This window comes from Nothobranchius furzeri, chromosome 14, assembly GCF_043380555.1.
Source record: "Nothobranchius furzeri strain GRZ-AD chromosome 14, NfurGRZ-RIMD1, whole genome shotgun sequence".
In the NCBI taxonomy this organism is placed as follows: Eukaryota; Metazoa; Chordata; class Actinopteri; order Cyprinodontiformes; family Nothobranchiidae; genus Nothobranchius; species Nothobranchius furzeri.
The window spans coordinates 35,744,122-35,766,904 of NC_091754.1; the positions used below are offsets into that span (position 1 = coordinate 35,744,122).

General features: G+C 42.8%; 1 protein-coding gene across 1 annotated transcript in view; it reads left to right on the forward strand.

Moving 5' to 3' along the window:
- Window positions 1–328: 328 nt before the first annotated feature.
- Window positions 329–22,783, forward strand: part of kcnh3 (potassium voltage-gated channel, subfamily H (eag-related), member 3) — a 202,614-nt gene continuing 180,159 nt past the window's right edge. Inside the window, exon 1 of the mRNA XM_054746568.2 lies at window positions 329–590. Within this exon, the coding sequence (XP_054602543.1) occupies window positions 515–590 (76 nt within the window). The 5' untranslated portion in view covers window positions 329–514. The remainder of the gene's footprint in view (window positions 591–22,783) is intronic.

Genomic DNA, 22,783 nt, shown 5'->3' on the forward strand with positions numbered 1-22,783 from the left:
GGATTTCCCAGCGGTTTTCTCCGTATCATTGTTGAAACAAGACCACAGCCTGGCGGATCCTGAAAGGCGTCACGTGACTCGGTTGTGGCAAGATAACCACGCAACAAGAGATGGAGAGGGAGGGAGGAAGAGAGGGAGAGCCTAGGAGGAGCCTGCTGCTATAAGATTCACTCCACGCCCCATCAGTACCAAAACTTGCAGTCCTCCCACCCATCCCCGATCTCTCTCCAACGCGCGCGCACGCGTGAGCTTCACAATTAGATACTTCTAGCCGAGCTTGAAAGGTTCACAGGTGCATCTCGGGTTACTGCTCGCTCCCTGCTGACTCGATTATGGTCACAAGCCCCGTGGTGCCAAGGTGGAGTCACCGCGCGTATCTCGGATCGGTGCGCTTCTCCAGGGGCTGGGATGCGCACCGGGCACCTCTCGCTTCCTGCCGAGTTTCGGGTCTGAGCAGGAGACCAGCGCCGCCCCGGGGCGCAGGGATAGGAGGAGCCAGTCGACCCGGAGCAGGATGCCGGTGATGAGAGGGCTGCTGGCCCCTCAGAACACCTTCCTGGACACCATCGCCACCCGCTTTGATGGCACCCGTGAGTAACGACATCTTGACTTGTTCTTAAGGCTGTTCCGTCTCCACACGCTTTTAGATTTAAATCCGCGCGCTCAGAAAACTTTAGAGACCTGGATTGTCTTCCAGTTCCACCTTTATATGACCAGGAGGATCCTCAAGAGGAAACATGTCCTCCTGGATCAGAAACCCTAAAAGTTTCATCATCTGAGACAGGCTGATTTACTGAGAAACAGATTTATGTTTTTGATTCTGAGACCAGCCTCTGCTGCTTTGGTCTGAAGGTTCCTGTTGAGATCCACCTGTGGAATCAGACAGGTGGAGACGAAATCCATCAGAGCCAGATTACCCAGTCTCATCATCTGTGTTTGATCACGGAGGTGATTGGAGAAAGGCAGCTGACAGGGAGGCAGTATGCACAGACCATGTTTTTCTCTCTCTTCTTTGGTGAGGCTGTCTTGTGAACAGATGCGATGAGCAGCCCGTGTGTGTTTGGACCCATGCTGGGTTGGTGGGCGGGCGAGAGATGCTTGGACCGTTTCAGGCAGTTTGTCTCTCTTTCTGTTGATTATTAGGGAGAAGGGAGTTTGTGACTGCCAGTCTCTCCCTAAACCAGTTATGCGTGACAGCAGGATAGAGAAGAATATGTGAAAAACAAAGAAAACTCATTAGATGATCTCTCTTTCTCTTATACCCTCACTAATAGGACCCTGGTGGTTGTATTTGCTTCCAGAATTTTTTTTTTCACTTAGAAAATCAAACAGATTTATTGTTGCTGCCCTGCTGGGATGTGCCTTTTCTCTTGTCATGTGCTGCGTTCAGCGTGAGGAAGGTTTCTGAGCGTGCATGATGTCTCACAGATGGACAGAGATCAGCAAAATGCAAAGGAACCTGATTTATTTCATCAAATCAGCTCTGGCTGGCTAAAGGTCTGCTGCAGCTATTTTCCTCTGAGTGGCTAAAACACGGCCCTTCTTGCTGAGGTGTGATAATTACACACTTCCAGCAGCAGTCATTGTAATTAACACAAAGGGACGTCAAGAATTCATCCCAGCCTGTCTGCCTGTTGGGGGGAGGGGGGATGTTGGAGTTGGGTGGGTGGGGGTTTGAGAGGCAAGAGCAGACGTGGTGTGTGTGTGTGTGTGTGTGTGTGTGTGTGTGTGTGTGTGTGTGTGTGTGTGTGTGTGTGTGTGTGTGTGTGAGGCATTTCTGTTGCAAAAAGATGCTTTTATAAAAGTTTTTAACTGCTGTGAGGTTAACTCCAGCCTGCTGATAGTGGTCTGATATATCTAATGAGTGTGTGTGTGTGCGTGTGTGTGTGTGTGTGTGTGTGTGTGTGTGTGTGTGTGTGTGTGTGTGTGTGTGTGTGTGTGTGTGTGTGTGTGTGCATTCTTGCATGTGTGCTTGTGTGTTTGTGTGTTTCTTGCAAAAAGGTTTTTTGTTATGCTGTGAATCACCTGGAAACCATGACAACGATAAAAAGCCACCCCTCTCTCCCAGAATGATACCTAAGAGCTGTTCATTTGGTCTGCACTGCCTGAAATCAGGACTCGTGTTGCTCTAAAAGACCTCTTCCACTGACTTTACAGAATCCAAAACACGTCACCATCAAACAGAACCGACAGCAGTTCACAGAGAAAAAACTACCCAAGTCATTTATTACACATGTTCTGTATGGTGTAAAATTACAGTATTATTAGAATAGTGGAGGCTTTATTACAATCTGCTCACATGGAAATAATAAAAGCAGCCTCATACCTGTCCTAAGCCACAGATCTATTAAAAGAAAAGTGTTTCTACGATCTAGTAAAGACGACCTCGTATGTTAACAGCAGCATGGTCCCTTTCCACTAAGACCTCGTGTCAAAGGGGCATCAGTAAGAGTGATCTCAACAAATGAGCAGGAACAACTGAAAAGCTTCAGTTTCACATTTAAAACAACTTTGAGTGTTTTCAGCGTTGTGAAGCAGCTCAATGAGACTCTGAACAGCAGCACCGATTTATGCACATCGGTCCGTGGGCCAGAAAGAGGAGGCTCGCAGGCCACCAATTGGAAACCACTGTTCTAGCAGGACAGTGTGAGCGTCCTGTCACAGTGTCCCGATTGATGATGTGCCCAGAAATCCAATGGGGTTTCCCTGAACAGGATCCATGTAGTACTGCCAAGTAGGTCCACGGATGTGAAATGTGTGGCACCCTGCGCGGGAGCACGAGGACATGCTTGTGTAAAGAGGGGGGAAGATGTGACGGAGTGAGCGTCCTGTCACAGTGTCCCGATTGATCATGCGCCCTGGCTACTTGGCCAAGCGGATGACTGGTTAGTGCGTATGACTCTCACCCGGGAGTCTGGAGATCGAATCCCGCCGGAGCCTTCGTTTCTCCTCCTTGCCACATATACAACCACTTCTAAAATACACGATGCCATTCGCCTGGAAATCTAGACCAACTGCTGCAGCAGCAAAAGGATTTAGCTCGGCAAATCGGTCTAGCCGCGCTCCACTGTGGCCTGGGCAGGTCTGCCATTTTGGTCGGGCCAATCACAGCGCTCTGTTTGTAGATTGACGTTGGGCGGGCTTAGCACCAAAGCCACAACATAGAAAAACTACAAAGATCATAGAATATAGATGATTATAGTGCTTTCCACAAACATAGAAGGTGACCAAAGTGCTTTACGTAATAAAATAAGGCCAGAGTACAAACAAAGAGAGATTACAATAAAAGATAGAACTTAAAACCTCAAAAATAAAAACTGATTCACTCATTCACTGCCAGCATTTATCAGCATTTTCACTGTTTTTTAAAGAGTCACGGAACGTTGCACACTATGATGATGTCAGCGCCAAAACTAACAAAACAAAGAGTAGACTCACCTCTTACATCAGGAAGAATCTGCTATTTCGAGCGTTATCCGTTCTTTCATAATCCGTTGTTGAATTGTGATCGGCAGAAGCTTTTCTGGTTTGTGCCTAATTTTTTTTACAGCAGCAGTCCAAAATGATCTCCTAACACATGGATGTTCTGCTTCCTGATCATGTGACGTATGCGGATGAAGATCGGCTTCAGAGCTGAGATGTTTGTTCTCATGATGCGGAGGCTTGTCCGACGCCCACACAGTAAAAAAAAATGCTAATGACAATTTTAGTCGTCATTGACAGTGAATGAGTTAAAGCTTCTTTTCTGAGTATTTCTCTTATCCGATGGCACCATCTAGTGGCTGACAAGCATATCACACAAAAAGTCTGTTGCTTTGTTTGTTTAAGATGGCGACCTAACGTTTCTGTTTATAAATGTGCTTCTGTAGCCGACAAACAGCTAAAACACGTTGTTTTACGAGTATTATTCTCATGTCATGTTGTGTTTTCATGTATTAATATTTTAGAGACTTTCTAGTCCGTGAAAAATTCATCAACTCTGCATCAGGTGAGGTATTCCTTAAATTTGAAGCAAGTAAGCGGTAGTCTAACGCTGTTGGCTAGTTCTGGTAGGCCCTCAGTTTCCTATTGCACGGAGCTCTGCAGGGCAGGGGGGGCGTGCTTAGCAAAAAAATAAAATAAAAAAGAGACGTATTGCTTGCATTTTATCATAGTACATGATGAGATAATCACTTTTACGGATTTCTGAAAAATCAAACATTTCTGAAAGAGGAAAACTCCAGAAAGCTGCTTTAAGAGGCTAAACAAGTAAAAATTCCCAAAAGATAAAAGCTAAAAGTGAAGAGTAAAAGAGCAGATGGGTACCTAAAAACTAACTGCCTGCTGAAAAAGCTGTGTTCTAAGCTTTGACTTAAAAGTGGACATGTCAGTCTTCAGGTGCAGGTCGTCAGGATGTTTGTTCCAGAGTGAAGGAGCCACCACCGAGAATGAGCGGTCACCCAAATGTTTGTGTCTAGACAGCGGGAGATCCATCTAACAAAGATGGCGTCGGCTCAGGAACAGCGCTCGTTTGAGACGGCTTTTGCATCAGCTTTTGTAGACTTGAGCTATTCTTTGAAACATGAGCAGATAGAGGTACTTTAGTTTATTCGATAAAGGATGTATTTGCTTCTTCTTCTTCTTCTTCTTCTGCTTCTTCTACAGCAGTGGTTCCAAACCTTTTTTCACGAGGATCCCTTTTCCTGTGTCTATGAGAAGCCAGGGCCCCCAACCCCACCTCCTAAGCAAATGCACACAATTAAAAGTGAATAATCACAAACTTTATACAGACAAACAGAGTTATGGTTCTTACTGTTGGGTGTGTTATCATGGTGGTAACCTCGCCACAGCAGCACAGACAAATTATAGCGACCCCCTGCAATCTTGTGGAGACCCCCTTGGGGGGTTGGTAACCAACGTTTTATGGGGTATGGTGGAATTCCCTGTTGACTGATTGCTGTAGCGGTGAATATGTCCCGTTGTCCGTTGCTCTGATCCGTCCTGGTGCTGTTCAAGTCTAAATCTGCAGAGCTAAATCTTTTGCTAACGCTATGGTTGGTGCAGATTTCTAGGCTAGATGTGTTTTGAATTGTAGACGAGAGGTCACAAGTCAGTCATTCCATGTGCCAGGCCCAAGTCCGGATAAATGTAAAGGGTTGTGTGGGAAAGGGCGTACGACGACAGGAGACAAACCTGGATGGACAGGATGAGGAATGAGTCCATCAGAGGAACAGCTCATGTTAGATGTTTACAGATAAAGTCAGAGAGGAAGGACTGAGATGGTTTGGACATGTCTAGAGGAGAGACAATTATTCCATAGATAGAAGGATGCTGAGGTTGGAGCCACCTGGCAGGAGGCTGACAGGAAGACCAAACAGGAGATTCATGGATGAGGTGAAAGAGGACATGAAGTTAGTTGGTGTAAGGGTAATGGATGTAGAAGACATGGGGACTGAATGGAGACAGATGATTGGCTGAAGAGACACCAGAAGAGACAAGTCTAGAGAGAAAGAAGAAGTGACTGTGTAGGACTCTCAATCACTCTGAGATCCATTTTTGTGTAGGACTTTGCAGTCCCGGTGTTTGCTGGAATCCTTAGTAACTAAAGCTATTCCCTCAGTTTCAGGAGTTGTTTTGATGTGAAGAACTGGATCAATGCAGTTCCTGAAACAAACCCTCACCAGATGGTACAGAGGTGCTGCTTAAGCAAACTTTCATCATCACACACATTCAGACTCTGAAGGACCTCCTTACTGTCTGGGAGTGCTGCATCACACTGCAGCGAGACAGCAGAGCGTCTGAATCATACTCTTGGAAGAAGGCTCTTATTTATAGACCCCTCTCATGCTGTCGCCAACACCTCGCAGAACAGCATGACAACACACACACACACACACACACACACACACACACACACAAACATGTCAAAGTCTGGAGTAAGATAAGCAGCGACGACACCAGAAAGTCGAACCTCATGCTCAGTTGGATCGATGTTTGTTTGTGGCTGTGCCGTCCAGATGAAGACAGCAGCTGCGCGGGTCCACACGAGTCAGTCGGGTCTATTAATTGAGTGGGCCTTGGCTTGCTTCTAATCAGGTTAGGACCTGATCCTGCTCATCACATAAACATGTCAGCCTGCCAGCCCCCTCTGCTGCTCTGGGGCTTCGTTCTAACAGAGGTGAGACAGACTAGCGCCGTAACTTCTGCTGTGACCCGGTCAGGTCAAATTAGCTAATAAAAACAGATTTACTCAAAAGTGCCAGAAAAATCTAATTACCTCACAAAGTCCTCGCTCTTAGGTTTTCTCATGTCAGCTTGTTTAATTTGGTGCACCTGCTGCGTTGCAGAAATAGAATCTCGTCAAACCTGCTGGGAAATTGACTTCTTTCTCATTTTATTTAAGTATTTTTAGTTTTCCCCGTTTTCTTTGAAGACTGGATTTTGCAGGCTAAACATGTATTTGTTAGCGTAGCTCTGCTCCTGCAGCAGAGTCCACAGATGTTAATCCATCTCCTTCCTACAGTTGGGACGTGCCAACTGATGTGAAAACGTTTCCTCCTCCTCCCTTCAGCCCTCCCTGCTGTTCATTAATTGCCTCCCACTGTTTTTGTGCACATCTGCGTGCACACACTGCGTGAGAAAGCGAGTGGAATGGCTGCAGGCCTGAAGGCTGTCTCCACGTCCCTGTGACTGTCATGTACCTGTGTACATCTGTGCCTGTGCATGCTCGACAGCCTGTTGAGGCGTTGTCGTGCCTCAGGTGTGTGTTTCCTCTGTGTTGCTTCGTGCTTAACCTCCTCCTCACCCACACTCCTGGCTTCCATGCAGGAGCAGATGTAATGATAGGCCTTATAATGGATCTGCCTGGCTGTTGGGAGTGTGCTCTGCTGCCAAGCTTGGCTCTTTGTGTTTTAAACCAAATAACACAACTTGCAGCCATGCTAATCGTGAGCTCTGTTAAGCCACATATGGATGATGAAAAGCACTGATAATATTTGGCTAACGTGCAGCCAGTGCAACACTCATCGTGGTTGATGTTGTGAGAAAATGGGCTAAAATGATGAATTATTTAAACACACAAGTCTGGTTGTTGCTCTGTTTGGTAATGATTGCTGCATTTTATTTGATTAAGGTTGGTAATGATGGTTTGCAGGAGGCAACTCTGGTCCAGTTGGATGCAAACCACCACCAGGTGTAACGCCCAGTCAAGACGACGTCCTGTTTGGGGAATAAAAGCAGGGGGAAATTTGGTTTCCTTCAGCCTCTACCTCTCTTACATCCCTCTGAACAGGGAGCCTAAATCTCCTCCCCTCCTTATTGGCTGATGGGTCCCCAGAAGAACGAAAACATGAATGGAAGTAAATGGCGCTAGGAAAGCTAACCCACTTTGCCTCAGGCTCTGAATCACAATGTTACAGTTGTCGTCTTCCTCCGCTTATCCGGGTCCGGGTCGCGGGGGCAGCATCCCAACTAGGGAGCTCCAGACCGTCCTCACCCCAGCCACCTCCACCAGCTCCTCCGGCAGGACCCCAAGGCGTTTCCGGACCAGATTGGAGATGTAACCTCTCCAACGTGTCCTGGGTCGACCCGGGGGCCTCCTGCCGGCAGGACATGCCTGAAACACCTCCCCAGGGAGGCGTCCAGGAGGCATCCTGACCAGATGCCCAAACCACCTCAACTGGCTCCTTTCGATCCGGAGGAGCAGCGGTTCTACTCCGAGTCCCTCCTGAATGTCCGAGCTCCTCACCCTATCTCTAAGGCTGAGCCCGGCCACCCTACGGAGGAAGCTCATTGCGGCCGCTTGTATCCGCGATCTCGTTCTTTCGGTCATTACCCAAAGCTCATGACCATAGGTGAGGATTGGGACGTAGATTGACCGGTAAATCGAGAGCCTGGCTTTCTGGCTCAGCTCCCTCTTCACCACGACAGATTGGTTCAGCGTCCGCATCACTGCAGACGCCGAACCAATCCGCTTGTCGATCTCCCGATCCCTCCTACCCTCACTCGTGAACAAGACCCCGAGATACTTAAACTCCTTCACTTGAGGTAGGACCTCTCCCCCGACCCGGAGTTGGCAAGCCACCCTTTACAATGTTACAGTTTCATTTAAAAGATAAATAAATAAGGTATTTTAACTATGTGTGACATGTGATTTAAGAATCGTTATCTTGTAAAATTTGTAATTAAAACAACTACAAATCTAATGTATGATGTCACCACAGAATCTCTTCTCCCACAGCGTAGCTACTGACCACGTGGCCAGATTATTAGTGTTTTTTTTCCATGTTTAACGCTCCTTCTGTCGTCCTGGAAGAAGGATGTGAAGCTCACTAAACTAATCTTCACCTCTTCTCCCTGTCTGGTTTGAGGATGTCAGTTTAGTGAGACAAGCATTTGTAGTCTGTTACGTCTTTTCACAAAACCTAAAATAACTTTTGCTGCTGTTTGAAAATAAGCGCTTTCTTTACATCAAAATATGTCTTTAAAATTAACAGACATCATGTTAAATCCATGGCACGCATCAAATGGGATCGGAAAAGAACTTTTGTCCTCTCATTGATTCCCATTCATTTTCTGGGCAGTTGGGGACCCATTATCTAGAAGTAGGTGGTCGTGGCTTAGTCTCCTCACGCTGATGAAAATCTGTTCTCGGTTGAACTGAACCTCTACCCGAACCTCTGAGCACTTGTAATCATATAAAAACAGAAAGAAAAGATAACAAACCTAACAAATAACATGATAAATAATTAATGTGCATGTCATCTCTGTTACTGAAAATAAAGTGTTGTTTTTGCGCGCGCACGTGTGTGTGTGTGTGTGTGTGTGTGTGTGTGTGTGTGTTTTGGCTTGAGTGGGTCTATATTAATCCCAGTATAAGACCGGACTCATCCTCTGGATTTAGACAGTCAAAGGCAGCACATGAAGCAGGCAGGTAGTGTGTGTGTGTGTGTGTGTGTGTGTGTGTGTGTGTGTGTGTGTGTGGTACCGTTAAAACACACTCTTCACACACTCTTGCTTTTTGCGCCACTTTTACATTATGTGCCGTGGAGAAATGACAGTGTTAGAAATCTACCCCAGTCCTCTGTTGTGTTGTTTCATTCTTGGGTTTTAGAGTAAATTTGGGAATAACCTTCAAGATCATGGATCACATGGAAGTATGAGAAATTGTCCTCTGTTCTGTAAATAAAGGTGAGAGTAAAGCCCGATTCATGCTTCTCCGTCAGCTCCAAAAGGGAGAGACACGCACGCACGGACGGAGATGTTTTGCCCGCATACTTCTCCGTCTCCTGGGGGAGTGTTGCAAAGCAATTCCCCGCCAGGACAGCAGAGGGCATTGTGCTGTTCTGTGGTATCCTGTCATGTATCCAGTCCAAGATAGTGTGTTTATATTGTGTTTTTTGTATATAAGAGACTTTTTAACACAAACAAATTTGTCTCTCATTCTCCTCCACCTCTTCATGCACTCGCCACCTCTAAACCCACGTTTCCTCTCATTTCCGTTGTAATGAATTAGATTACATGTTATTTAATAAGCCATAAGGTGTGGGATTCCATAGGAAATATGAAATCAACCTTATGGATCTGTGAGGTTATTTTAACCAGAAGATTGGACCTTTTTAATGCAGGGATTAGATAACAGCTTCGTATTCACTCAGAGACAACAGAAGAGAGAGAGAGTCAAGTTTAAAAGTTAAGAATTTTATTACTAACAAATTAAACTAGACTAACTCTAAACACTACATGTATGGTGTAACTAAAGTGGATGAGACGGTGAATGGATGACGTGTGATGTTGGTCAGAACCAGCAAATCCGAAGCTGCGATTAGTTCTGATGGGAACTGAAGGTGATGTCTTCGCATTAAGCTTTGGTTAGGAGGTTCATAAACACATGAGACACCATTTGTCGGTCTACCTACCCTTAAGGAAGTCCCCTTTAGGTCAGGAATGTCGAGGTCCAGCTTGACCTTCTCTGGAACCGAGCCGGTAGGAAAAGCAGCGGTTGCCGACCAGTCCAGTCTGTGAGTTACTTCCGGGTCACAGCAATTTTGTTGGTGTCTGGTGAGACCCAAGCCAGGGTCTTGATGGTTCCGCTTTTATTCTGAAAGGAACTGTTGCCGCAGTTGGAATAGCAAAGAATTTTTCAGCTTGTCGTTGTTCTTTCGGTTGAAGAGTATAGATCAGGATTGGCCACTCCATCACTTTCTCTGGACCGCTTTGAACTGGCGTTAAAGATGACGTGGCATAGATTTATACTTTGGATGTTATGGTTTATTGTCGAATGAAAAATTACCAAACACCATCAAAACCACGCCTCTGTCAGATCTGTCAGATTCTGATTGGATCAGTGAAAGTAATGTGTCATGTCTTTCAACGCTACGTGAGATCAGTCCTAGTGGAAACATTGAAAGTCATATTACTTATTATATTCTATAGGATTATAATAAAGTAATTAGTATTTTGATTTCACAGATCGGTCACATCTTATTTATTGGCTAACACTTTGATGGATTAGCTTTATTAAAATAGAGTTCTTTGATTAATTAAAAGAAAAGAGTTCATTCTTCATTCTTCTGTTGAGCTGAAAATAAGCAGGTTAGAAGGAATGCATGAGACCTTGAGACTATATCTCATGCAGACTAGTCCTGTGTCAGAGGAGGGGGAAACAGTCATTTTGTTCGGTTACACCGTCCACAAATAAAACACTTGCTGCATATCTTTTCACTCCTCCAGTCATGGGGGAATTAAATGTTCATGTTTTTAGAGTTTTTTCGCGAGGTATTCTTCAAGCTGCTCCCTGTCTGCTACTAGTTATCTTCGGCTCTCATTATGTTTTTGAGGGCGCAATGGCGGTGGTGTAGACGACAGCGGTGCCCTGACCAATCACAAGCTTGCATTCTCCGTCTCGACGGACAGATGTTTAGAAAAGAGAGCTCGACTCTGTCTGTCCTTGCGGAGCTCTCCAGCAGGCTTGCAAGAACGGTTAATGGCATTGCGTATCTCCGCACTGACGCAGACGGAGAAGGCTTAAGTGATCAGATGGGCCTGTCTGAGTCTGATGGGCTGGTTTACTGGACTGGTCACTGCAAAAGAAAAAGACACAATTTTAACTTCAAACTGGGCTATTTAGGATTTCTACATTTTAAATGTGATAGTGTCTCGTGTGTGAGTCACCCTGCGGGTCTTCATGTGTATCTCCCATCAGAGGAAAGGAGTCAGAGAGGATCAGAGCTGGGAGCACATACGTATAATATCAGGGCAACGGATGGGGGGGGCAGGAATGAAGGATGTGTGGATAAAAAGAGGATGCGTTAATAGAAAATAAAAAGTCCATGTGAGGTTTGTGTTTTTGGGATGCACTGTCTCCTGCTCTGCTAGATGACCTCTGGTGACCTCATAAAGAATCGCTGCTGACTGCCGTGTTGGTTTTATTCGTCTGACGAGTCCTTCAGCAGCTTCTATTGATTGCTTTTGCTAATCCAACTCTCTCCGGCTGCACAAACTCACTCAGGAGGAATTCACCAGAATTCTACCTCCAAATGAAACTTTTTGACAGAAATGCTGTTTGAAAAATCTCAGATGTCTTTTTATCTCAAGGTGAACTAGACAGAATAACTGCAAAAACAACTCAAACAGGCAGACTGAACTCAACTCAAAAGGACCGCCATGCTCATCAACCTTATCAAAATCAAAGAAAATGGCCATAACGCCACACGTTTCACAGATAATGGGATAAAATGTGAGCCACTAACAACATTTACTCTGAGTCCAACACAAAATCCTTTTAATTTGAAGATTTACAGCAGGGGTGTCAAACTCAAACTCACACTGGGCTGGAATGAAAATCTGGGACAAACTCGCGGTCCGAACTTAATATTTTTTGAAAAAATGACGGCAAATTTGCACATTTTCTTTATCAAAATATATGCAATTTTGGATATTTTAATTAGGAAACAAACTTATTTCTGCATTAACACTGAATGTGGAATAACCAAATTACACACGATCAAGTCAGTTTTAAATAAAAGGCATCAGTGGTATTCATTACCTGTGGAATATTCAGCGTTATTAAAATCTATTCAGGATTTATGTTTTCTTGTTGTTTGTTCATTTTTATTATTTTTTATTCTCCTTTTCTCTCCTGTAATAAGTGTCATCGCTGCTGTGACGTCTAGCTTTCCCCACTGAGGAACAATAAAGGGATTTTCTATTCTATTCATCTATCTGCAGCCTTTCCACTTCCTGTTTACTGTAGGTTAAATCTTTTCTCACGTGCCAACAACAAAATAAAAGCATAATTTTATCTTAAATGAAAATGCAACATCTCACCTGTAACTTTCATGTTTTGGAGCAGAAAAAGAGCATAAAACCAACATATTTAGAGCTCAGTTTGCTCCACTGGTTTACTGTGATGCTCACCTGTTCCAGCCAGAAACCTGCATCATGGGGTTGATCTGAGCTGAGGAGGAGACTCCTGTTGTTTTGTTCATCTTCATCATAATAATGACGACATTAGATGACAACAGGTGCTCACATAGGTTTGTGCTGCTGAACATGTCTGAGCAGCTTGACCACGTTGTTGTGTGTCGGGGAGGAAAAATAACAACTACAGCAGCCACAGAGTCATGCTGATTTGAGCGTGTCGCTGCTCGCTGGAGTTGTATCGGCTCTGTCTGGAAGTTAGCTGGAAAACTTTCTCTTTCAGTCGTGAACACATTACTGAGCAGTTAAAATCTCCGTTTCTTGGCTTCAACGTCGGCAAATAGCTGAGTAAACTCGGCGCTGAGTAAGAGAAGTGTTTAGTTTGTCCGAGACAGCGGAGCTGCAGACACCGGCAGCAGATGCTGGAAAAAAACACAAAGAAGGGGGCTCTTTGGCTCCGCGCCGCAAATCATCATGGGAGCTGTAGTCTTTGTGGTAAAATCGGCCAGCGGGTCAGTTTTAATATATTTTTGATATTTATCTCGTGGGCCACATAAAAATGCTCTGCTGGCCTTGAGTCTGACACATGTTCTTTAGAGGATGATAAACATCCCTTCATGTCTCAAGTCTTTCTCAAATGGATACTTTACAACTTTTTCATATTTTTAATCATTTTCTTGAGCCAGTTTGTGCTAAAATGATCTGTTACAGCAGGAGTATTCAATTTTGGGCCTGGAGGTCCAGTATCCAGCATGTTTTAGTTTTAACTCTGTTTCAACACACCTGATTACAATTAGTAGATAATTAACAGGCTTCTGCAGAGCCTGATGAGCTGCTGCACAGATGAATCAACCACTGAATCAAGTGTGTTTGAACAGAGAAACCACTAAAACGTGCTGGATACCAGCCCTCCAGGACCAGAATTTAATACAACTTCCTTACGGGGTTACCGAAAGGCCACCCAGTCCCTATCGCCCCCTGTGGACAGATTATCTCACTAGTAACTTCAGAATGGCGAGCCGTCTGTGGGGACTTTGGGAAAAAATTAGCTGACATACCTGGCTCTGCAGTCTGCTTTCAGCACATTTCCTGCATGTTTTAGATCGTGAACACAGCTGATTTGTTAAATTTAGTGATGAATCACTACGAAGTCACTAATGAAGGCTGGTAGGCATTTCAGCAGGTAGACTGAGGTGTTAAAAGACTAACGCACAGCGAGGAGATGGGTTTTACTTTCGGTTCTACAAATGGACACTAGGGGGTGCTAAAAGCAAGCCAAAACTGCCTAGTCTCCCTTTAATCACCTTTGCAATTTTTGGATTAACTAATGATCCACATGACGTCATGCAGATGATCATTACTGACCCCCCGTTTGCCTTGTGTATTGGGTTGTTATTCTCTCGGCAGCTTTCGTTCACCACACCACTGACATCATTAATCAGAACTCAAACGGAGATGTTGTGACACAGCATAACGATCCTGGTGCAGACCTTTCATAAAAACATCCAGCTAGTGCATTTTTAAACGAGGCAAAGCAAACAAACATTACGTTTTCACAATGAGTACTTCTGCTTAATGCTTGGTAACATGTACGCCATCTGACTTGTTACCAAACGGAGCTCTTTATTCATTTTGTCAAAAGCACAGCGGGAGGAATGTCTGATGGTGGTGAGGCAGATAACTGACTGGAGACAGGCGGATGGCACAGACAGGTAGAGAAGGAAACAGAGCCAGAAATAGTCACCAAACCAGGTGGTCACTGAGGATGTCGGTGTGTGCGTATGAAGTGAGGCAAGCAAAGGACGAGCCTGCGGGAGGACAGGGACGGAGGCTGGAGCTGTAAGAGCAGTAAACCACGGTGAAAAAGCCAGACTACTCTCTGGTCATTACTTCAAAATGGAAGCAGCTGGATTCAGCTCTGAGGGTTTTAGACGTACAATGTAATAATGTTTAGTTTAAGCTCAGGTGAGCCCACCACACCTGCAGCTGGGGGATGCAGTCAGACATGGTTGTCATCCTGACAGGCAGTTGGGTGGATGATCATGATCCAATCATTAAGAATGGGATGCTCTCAAAGGTGGGACGAGGTCTTTCTAGGATTGTACCTTTCAGAGACAATTACAGTTATTCATTTTTGACAGAATATTTAATTTATGTGAAGAGTATTTCATGCAATATGACAAGAATGCTGCAGAAAAACATCAATCAAATAGGATTTATTGAAAAAAATGTATTACCATTTAATTAACATACATTTATTTATTGGCTTTAACGTTAATGTCTTGATTAAAGAAGACGAATGAGTACTTGTGAGAACATTATCGGTTTTTATTGGAGGGGCCAGTAAGGTGGCCACTATTTCTCACTATTTGGCCCTGGCCCCCAACAGCCACCCCTTGGGGGTGCCACTGTTCTAGAGAAGCAAGAATTGCATCTTGGTAGAGTAAATTTAGAAATCTTGCATATGTTTCAAGACCTTTGATTAACTTCCTCAGTAGCATCATCAGCCCTGTGAGAGACTGGGTACACACCACTGCAGAGGAGGTGGCCTTGCTTTAGAAGATGAAGAATACTCAAACAAACCAAACCATTCTCAGAGATACAACTAATTCAGCTCTAACAGTTGTTATAATGAAGATCTGAAAAGAGATAAAGAACCTTTATCTTCTGCCTCCCTTCGTTTCTAGAGGAAAAGCTTTAGACCGGCCATCTGAGCAAACCTCTTTAACCAGCAAATAATTTGACACGTCTGTCAAAACCTTTTTAAACCTTTTTCACACTTGCGAAGCTGAGAACGACAAGATAGTACCTGCAGAACAAAGCTGACGCAAACTCCTTCAGAGTTATTTTCAAGACACTCGGTTTCATCTATCGTTGTGACCCGGAGACATCTCAGGACTGATTTGGTTGCATCGAGGTTTCTCTACGAACCACGTGCATTGGGGTCGTCGGCTCCTTGACATCTCGGATCCAAATGGGGGTCTCCAGAACGGGTGAGGTAGAACACAGGGAGATAGCGTCTGTATGTGGTTTTGATAATAACAACTTTATAACTTCCATCTTTTAGTTCTTTTTAAAACACAGAAAGGTTTTATTTACCTGCAACATTTCGTTTGCGGCTGCCAACTTCGTCAGGCTGACGCTGATGGTGGCGTCACTTCCTTCGTTTATCCGCGGGCAGCAGAGGACGTTGTCGCCCTCTGCTGCCCGCTCTCCCCTATCCGATGATGCAGTCCCATGTGCGATCCAACGAGTAAAGTCCATCATCTCTGTTCATGGTCCCGCATCCACGTCTCCTTATCTCGATTGCTTCTTTTATTTCCGTTGTTCGGTGTTTATGATCCTTGTGTTGTCCCAGTCCATTATATGCTTTTCTCTTATGCAGTGATCTGTTACGGATGACTACTTTATTGTGCTTTGTGCTTCTTCTTTTGTTGCTCTTGTGTGTTTTTGACTTGTTTCTTTCTCATACTCCTTTCTATGTTCTATTGTTCGTGTGTTGAGTTGGCGTCCGGTTTCTCCTACGTATGTTTTATTGCAGAGTTTGTATGGGATTTCGTAAATGACTCCACATTTAAGTCCAGCTGGTATTTTGTCTTTTGGGTGCACTAGTCTGTTTCTAACTGTTGTGTATGGTTTTGTTGGTGTGTTTATGTTGTGGCTTTTCATTGTTGCTCTTATTTTTTTTGTTATGCCTTTGATGTATGGTAGGGTTACCACTGGTTTTAGTTCTTGTCTTTCTGGATTTCTGGTTCTTTGCTTAGGTTGTTCTTTTTTCTGTTGTTGATTGTTGTTTTCCTTTATTTATTGCCCATGTCGGGTATCCGCAGGTCTCTAAAGCGTGTTGTATGTGTTTGTCCTCTTGTTTACGGTCTCTTTCTTCTGTTATCATGTTTACTCGGTAATATAATGTTCTGATTACTGACATTTTGTGTATGGTGGGGTGTTCTGATGTCCATGATAGATATTGGTCTGTGTGTGTTGGTTTCCTGTATGCGTTTATGTTTAGGGTCCCGTCGGTCTGCCTGGTGATTTTCATGTCCATAAATGCTATGCTGCCTTCAGTTTCTATCTCATAAGTGAATTTTATGTTGCCTGTTTCGTCAATGTTATTTAAGTGCTGTGTTAGTCTTTCTGTTTGTCGTTTTGGTATGATTTCCAGCATGTCGTCTACGTAGCATTTCCATAGTTTTATTTTGCAATTTGGGGTGGGGGGGTGGGGGTGGGGGGGGCAGTGGCTACAGATTTTGCCCTAGGTCTTCCATGAAAAACTGGCACAGGGTGGCTGATAACGGGTTACCCATGGCGAAGCCTTCCAGTTGTTTGTATATTGTGTTGTTATGTGTGAAGTAAGTGGAGTTAGCTAGCAGTCCTATCAGTTGTGCTACGTCATCTGCTGTGAGGTTTGTTGTCATCTGCTGTGAGGTTTGTTCTTTTGTGTAAAGTCTTGTCCTGTCTGATTCTGTTAACTACTATGTCTATGGTTTTATGGGTTGGTGTTTTTGTGAACAGAGATGTGACGTCATTTGAGATGAGTATGTCGTTGTCTTCTATTGAAATCTCTTTTAGTTCTTTTGCCAGTTCTATACTATTTCTGCAGTGTTGGTCTGTGTTACCTAATAACGGGCTGATGATTCTGCTGATATCTTTTGCCATGTTGTATGTTGGTGTACCTATGCTGTCAACTATTGGTCTAAGTGGGGTGTTTTGTTTATGTATTTTTGGCGTTCCATATATTCTTGGTGTTATGTTTGCTGTTGGAATCCAGTGTTTGCACATTTTTTCTGTTATTTTGCCTTTTTCGTGCAGTGGCTTCAGTAATTTTTTCATGTTTTTCTTAATGTTTTCTGTTGGATCTTTTTTAAGTATTTCATATGTATTTTTGTCCTCTAGCATCTGTTTCATCTGTTGTTTATATTTTTCTCTGTCCATAACTATTGTGGTTCTTCCTTTATCTGCCGGTAGAATAATTATCTGTTCATTTTTGGATAAAGCTGTCATGGCTGATTGTTCTTCTTTTGTAATATTGCTGTGTTGAATTTGGCTGTTTTTTAATATCTCAACTATGTTATTTCTGAGTTCTGCTTTCTTTCCCTCATCTGTGATCTGTTGACATGCTAGTTCTGTTGCTACAATAAATTCATCATATGGTATTTTCTTTGGTGTTACTGTGAAGTCTAAACCTTTTGTTGATGCTTTCTTCTGCTTCTGTTTGTTCGTATTGTGAAATATTACATACCTATGAGCTTTGTGTGGTGTTATCTTGTATTTCCTCGCTCTTTTTCTTGTTTATGAGTTAGTTTAACTTCTTTATGTGTCTTTCTTTTACTTTTGTGAATTCTTTTTCCTGTTTTTCCATCATGTGTCCTTTAATTAGTTCCTCCATTTGTTTATCAAGTTTGTAATTCCTTTTTAAGTCCAGGTGTCTTCTTTCCAGTTCGTCTTCTTCTTGCTTCCGTTTGGTTTTATGTTGCAGCCACAAATGAAACGTTGCAAGTAAATAAAACCTTTCTGTGTTTTAAAAAGAACTAAAAGATGGAATTAGAATTTCAACCCAGCAAGAACACACCAAAGAACTTTATAGCTTAACGCAAACCAAATTCTTTTATATCCAGAACTCAGCTCTCTGAGAAATGGAGATTCTGACTCCATTACATTATACATACGTTCCAGACACCATCCTTTAGTTCGCATCCACTCACAGTAAATAATAGTTTAAACAATTTGTCAAGTCTTATTTGTTTGTAAAACAAATTCTTATTTTTATAAACCTGACTGTTTCTTGAATCAAAACAAAGTGTGTATGACCCCTTAATGAATTAAATAATCCTAGAATCTTCTGACTAAAACAAATAAAGACCAGGCAAGGTGATGTTCTATATTTAAATGGAGTATTACAGCTTTTACAAGTGGCGTTAATAAAATAAATAGCTCTTCAAGCAATTTACAGAACCCAACATACTATTTATTAACATTACATCATGTTTTATGATATTTAGTAATACAAATTCAAATGATGAAATTTTATTAAATATAGATGAGATTAATATTAAAAGAGTTAAAGAAGTCGAGTATCTGGAAGTCATCATTGATGAAAAATGTCTTGGAAACTGCATATAAACAGTGTCAAAACTAAAATATCTAAAACTATTGCACTGTTACATAGAGCAAAATGGTTACTTGATAATAATTCCCTATATTTGTTATATAACTCACTGATCATACCGTACCTGAACTACCACATAGAAATCTGGGGAACAACATATAAAACTTACACAAATTCCATTTACATCTTACAGAAAAAAGCAATAAGAATAATCACAAGGAGCAACTACAGAGATCCGTGCAATCCATTATTTATAAAATGAAAAACACTAAAATTCTATGATCTGGTGGACTACAATATTTTAAAATTTATGTATAATGCAAACAAAAGGAACTTACCTGCAGGTTTAATCAAAAGATTTACAAAAAGACATAATAAATATGATTATAAGGACATGAATTATTTAACATACCTAGACATAGGATACTCATAAAGGAGCATTGTGTGTCCATTTATGGAGTTAAAATGTGGAATAAATTAAATACTGAATTCAAGAATGCAAAAACAATATTTACTTTCAAAAAAGAGAAAAAAATGAAATGATGAACTCATATAGATCTGTTACATAAACGCTTGGGGGGATGAGAAAAAAAGGGAGAGAAAAAAGGAGAAAGTGTATGTATGTATATGTATGCATATGTGTATGTATGTATGCATATGTGTATATATGTATGTATATATGTATTTAACTTTATTCTTCTTTCTGTGTAATTTGTTTTCTCTTCTTTGTTTTTTTCAAGTCATGGGTTGAGGTTGTGTCGACCAACCAGTCCAGAAACTGTCGTTCAAATTAATTAAGAATCATACTGTTATTTCATTTGTATTAATGTTATTTTAGTTAAAAGGGGAAGATAACATAAGTTTTTCTTCTTTCTGTCCCCTTTTCATTTTGGTTTTTAGAAAATTTAATTTTGAATTTTGATTTTAATGTCAATAAATGAATTTAAGGTAAGGACACAAAATCCTCCTTTTAGTGAAATCTGGATAAAGGGTCGGTATTGGGCCCTAAATGTGTGTTTTTCTTTTTAGGATACGGAATTCTGGCAGCAATGCTGGGAAGTGAGATTGCTACGGTGCTAATGAGTTGGACTTTTTTCAGTCAGTCAGATGGACAACATGTTGCAGCCAAGTGACCCAAACAAGACTTGGCAGCCACGGCCCGGGGTCTGTCACTCCGTACCTCTGCTAAATGGTCCAGACGCTGCTGTCGTCACAGTGACACATCAGCCTTAATGCTTGTTTTTGGGATCTTATTGTGCATCCTTGTTATGCGCAAATAGTCAGATTTGTACTTTATTTCATTAAGCTTGTGTTCATGTCCTCTTGTTTGCTTTGGGACCGCTAGATGAGTATTAAATTGGTCCATTAGCCCTTCCACTTCTGTCCAGTTTGTCATGGCTTCCTGCTTTTGTGTAATTGCAGCAAATATTGACATTGGAGAAGGCAGCAGGCCTGTCTCCCTCTTCCAGCACTAAACGACCAGTGACTAACCTCGGACCAATGAAGAAAATGAATCCTATTTTCCATGGCAGCTGCTCGGAGAAATAAAAACATTTATCTGTTATTAGATTCATCCGAATGGCTTTATCAAGTTTAAATCATGTTGAGTGCATCCTATTTATTTCAGGTTTGACCAGACTCTCTCTTCAGAAACACGTGAATGAAAATGTTCATCATGAGAAAGATAATTTTGAAAGAAGCACCTTCATTCTCCATCGCTCTGAGGACACATGCTGCTGTCTTAATCCTTCTGATTTGTTTGAGTACTGATAAGCTGACCCCCCCTGAAAAGACACACGTTCTCCCTGCGGAAGATGCAAATGTATGTATTCATGCATTCACAGCACAGAATGAGCCTTAACCTCAGGAGGTGTTTATTTTATTCCCCTCTTCGCTCCTCATTCCACGTGGCCTGTCAGCTGCAGGCGGAGGTAGCGATGACTGACTGGTGCGCTTAGCTCCACAGCTCTCCACCATCACAGTAATTGGTGGTGCGTGTGAATCCTGCCTCATTCAGTACATTTAATGTTTGTGTGTGTGTGTGTGTGTGTGACTTGTCATGCATTACAGCTTCTAGCTGTTTGCATTGTTACCACTTTTCTTAATATAGGCTGCTGAAGTCGTAAGATTGTGCAATTATGTTGGTTTTTCTAACTGATGAGCCAGAATCATGCATGAATAAGCCACCGGCTCTGTTCAGGCAATTTGATTAGAGCTTGATAATTATTAAAGTATTAAAACAGGGGAAGGGAGCGTGTGTGTGTGTGTGTGTGTGTGTGTGTGTGTGTGTGTGTGTGTGTGTGTGTGTGTGTGTGTGTGTGTGTGTGTGTGTTAAAAATAATGTTGTGTATTGTTGTAGAGAAAAGGAAGGAGGGGAGAATGATTCAGTTCATTGTGATTCAAACATAGCTTTAAATGTTCTGTTGGGAATTTGATTCAGAATGTTGTGAACCAGGTGTGGTGCCAGGTATGATGCCAGGTGTGGTACCAGGTTTGGTACCTGGTATTGTGCCAGGTGTGGTGCCAGGTTTGGTACCTGGTGTGGTGCTAGGTATGGTACCAGGTGTGGTGCCAGGTATGATGCCAGGTGTGGTGCTAGGTGTGGTACCAGGTTTGGTACCTGGTATGGTGCCACGTGTGGTGCCAGGTATGATGCCAGGTATGGTGTGAGGTATGGTGCCAGGTGTAGTGCCAGGTTTGGTGCCAGGTATGGTACCAGGTGTGGTGCCAGGTATGATGCCAGGTATGATGCCAGGTGTGGTGCCAGGTGTGATACCAGGTTTGGTACCATGTATGGTACCAGATTTAGTACCAGGTATGTTTGAAGTCTACATCAGTGATCGAGTCACACACCTCAGAATTACCTGACTCAAACAGAGAAAACAGCAGCCAGCAATGGCTCCTCTGGTAATGACTTTAGAACAACAGTGACCTGCAAAAGACCTACCACCTCTCAGCTTTTACCTTGCCTTTGGAATAACCAGCTGCTGCTGGTCAGGTGACTTCAGAAGGCATGGCGGATCACCCAAAAATAATTTCCGAAAGGTTTGATGGTCCTCACCCATTTACAGATTACAAGAGCCTTAAACCAAATTCTTAAAACATTTGGGATCCAGGGAAGCAAAGCCAGCACTGGGAGATGTGGTCTTACAGAGAACACAGAGACAAAGAGAGCTAAAACACGATGTTTACATGATCATTCTCATGTTATGCTGATTATGCATTTGTACATTTTTTAAGACTTACTTGTCCATAAGAAATGTTGCCAACTCAGCGTCTGTTTGGGTGCTTCCTCAAATGTCCACGTCCACTCTGGCAATGACATCTGTACATAAGTGGATGTCTAATGCTGTTGGCTAATACTGAACACTGCAAAATTCAAATTGCATAGATAGATAGATTCATAGATACACTTTATTGTGATGTATTGTGTGATCATGGGGCTCTACGGTACGGGGGATGGGCTCAGCAAAAAAAAAAATTTTTTTAAATGGGGTAGTGACTGAATTGTATCACAGTACAGGGTAAGACCCGTTTCTAAAAAAAATCATACTTAATTCTAACCTAGACATCTCAAGTCAAAGTCAAAGTCATTTATTGTCAATTCTACCACATGTGCAGGACATACAGAGAAATGAAATTGAGTTTCAGTACACACAATTCAGAGATCAGAAATACATGGGCAAGACACATGACAAGAATTGGTGACTGTGGTAATTCGCGACACGAGTCACGCTACCTTAATAGATGAAAAGGGAATTACAAGAGGATAAGTTGGGGGAGGGAAAAAAGGGCATACCAGAGTTACTCCCGACAGGGCGTAGCTGTACTATGCAAAAAAAATAAAAATAAAAAAAAAAACCACCTCAAACATATAAGCACGAACTTCAACATTCACAACATGAGACTCCGATAGGGAGGCGGTGGGAGGGGGGGGGGGGGTATCCTGTTTATCCAGGGCCAGCAGCCAGGTGTAGCTCTCAGCCAGCTGTATCCACAGGAGGGAGAGAGATCTAGACCAACTGTAGCAGCAGCAAAAAGGCTCAGAAAAGGGGGAAAACTCCAGATTACACATTATGACCTGCAGGCTGAACCACACAGGACATGCAATAACATATAATGATAACATATAATAATTCTACTTCAATCTTTGTATTTGTCTTGTTAGCTTTGAGGTACAACCAACATGGCTGCTCAATGCTGTCCCAAAGAACCTAAGCACAACGACGCGTTTGGAGCTGTGGTGTCCAGGCCTCATGGCCATCTACAGAGAGCTTG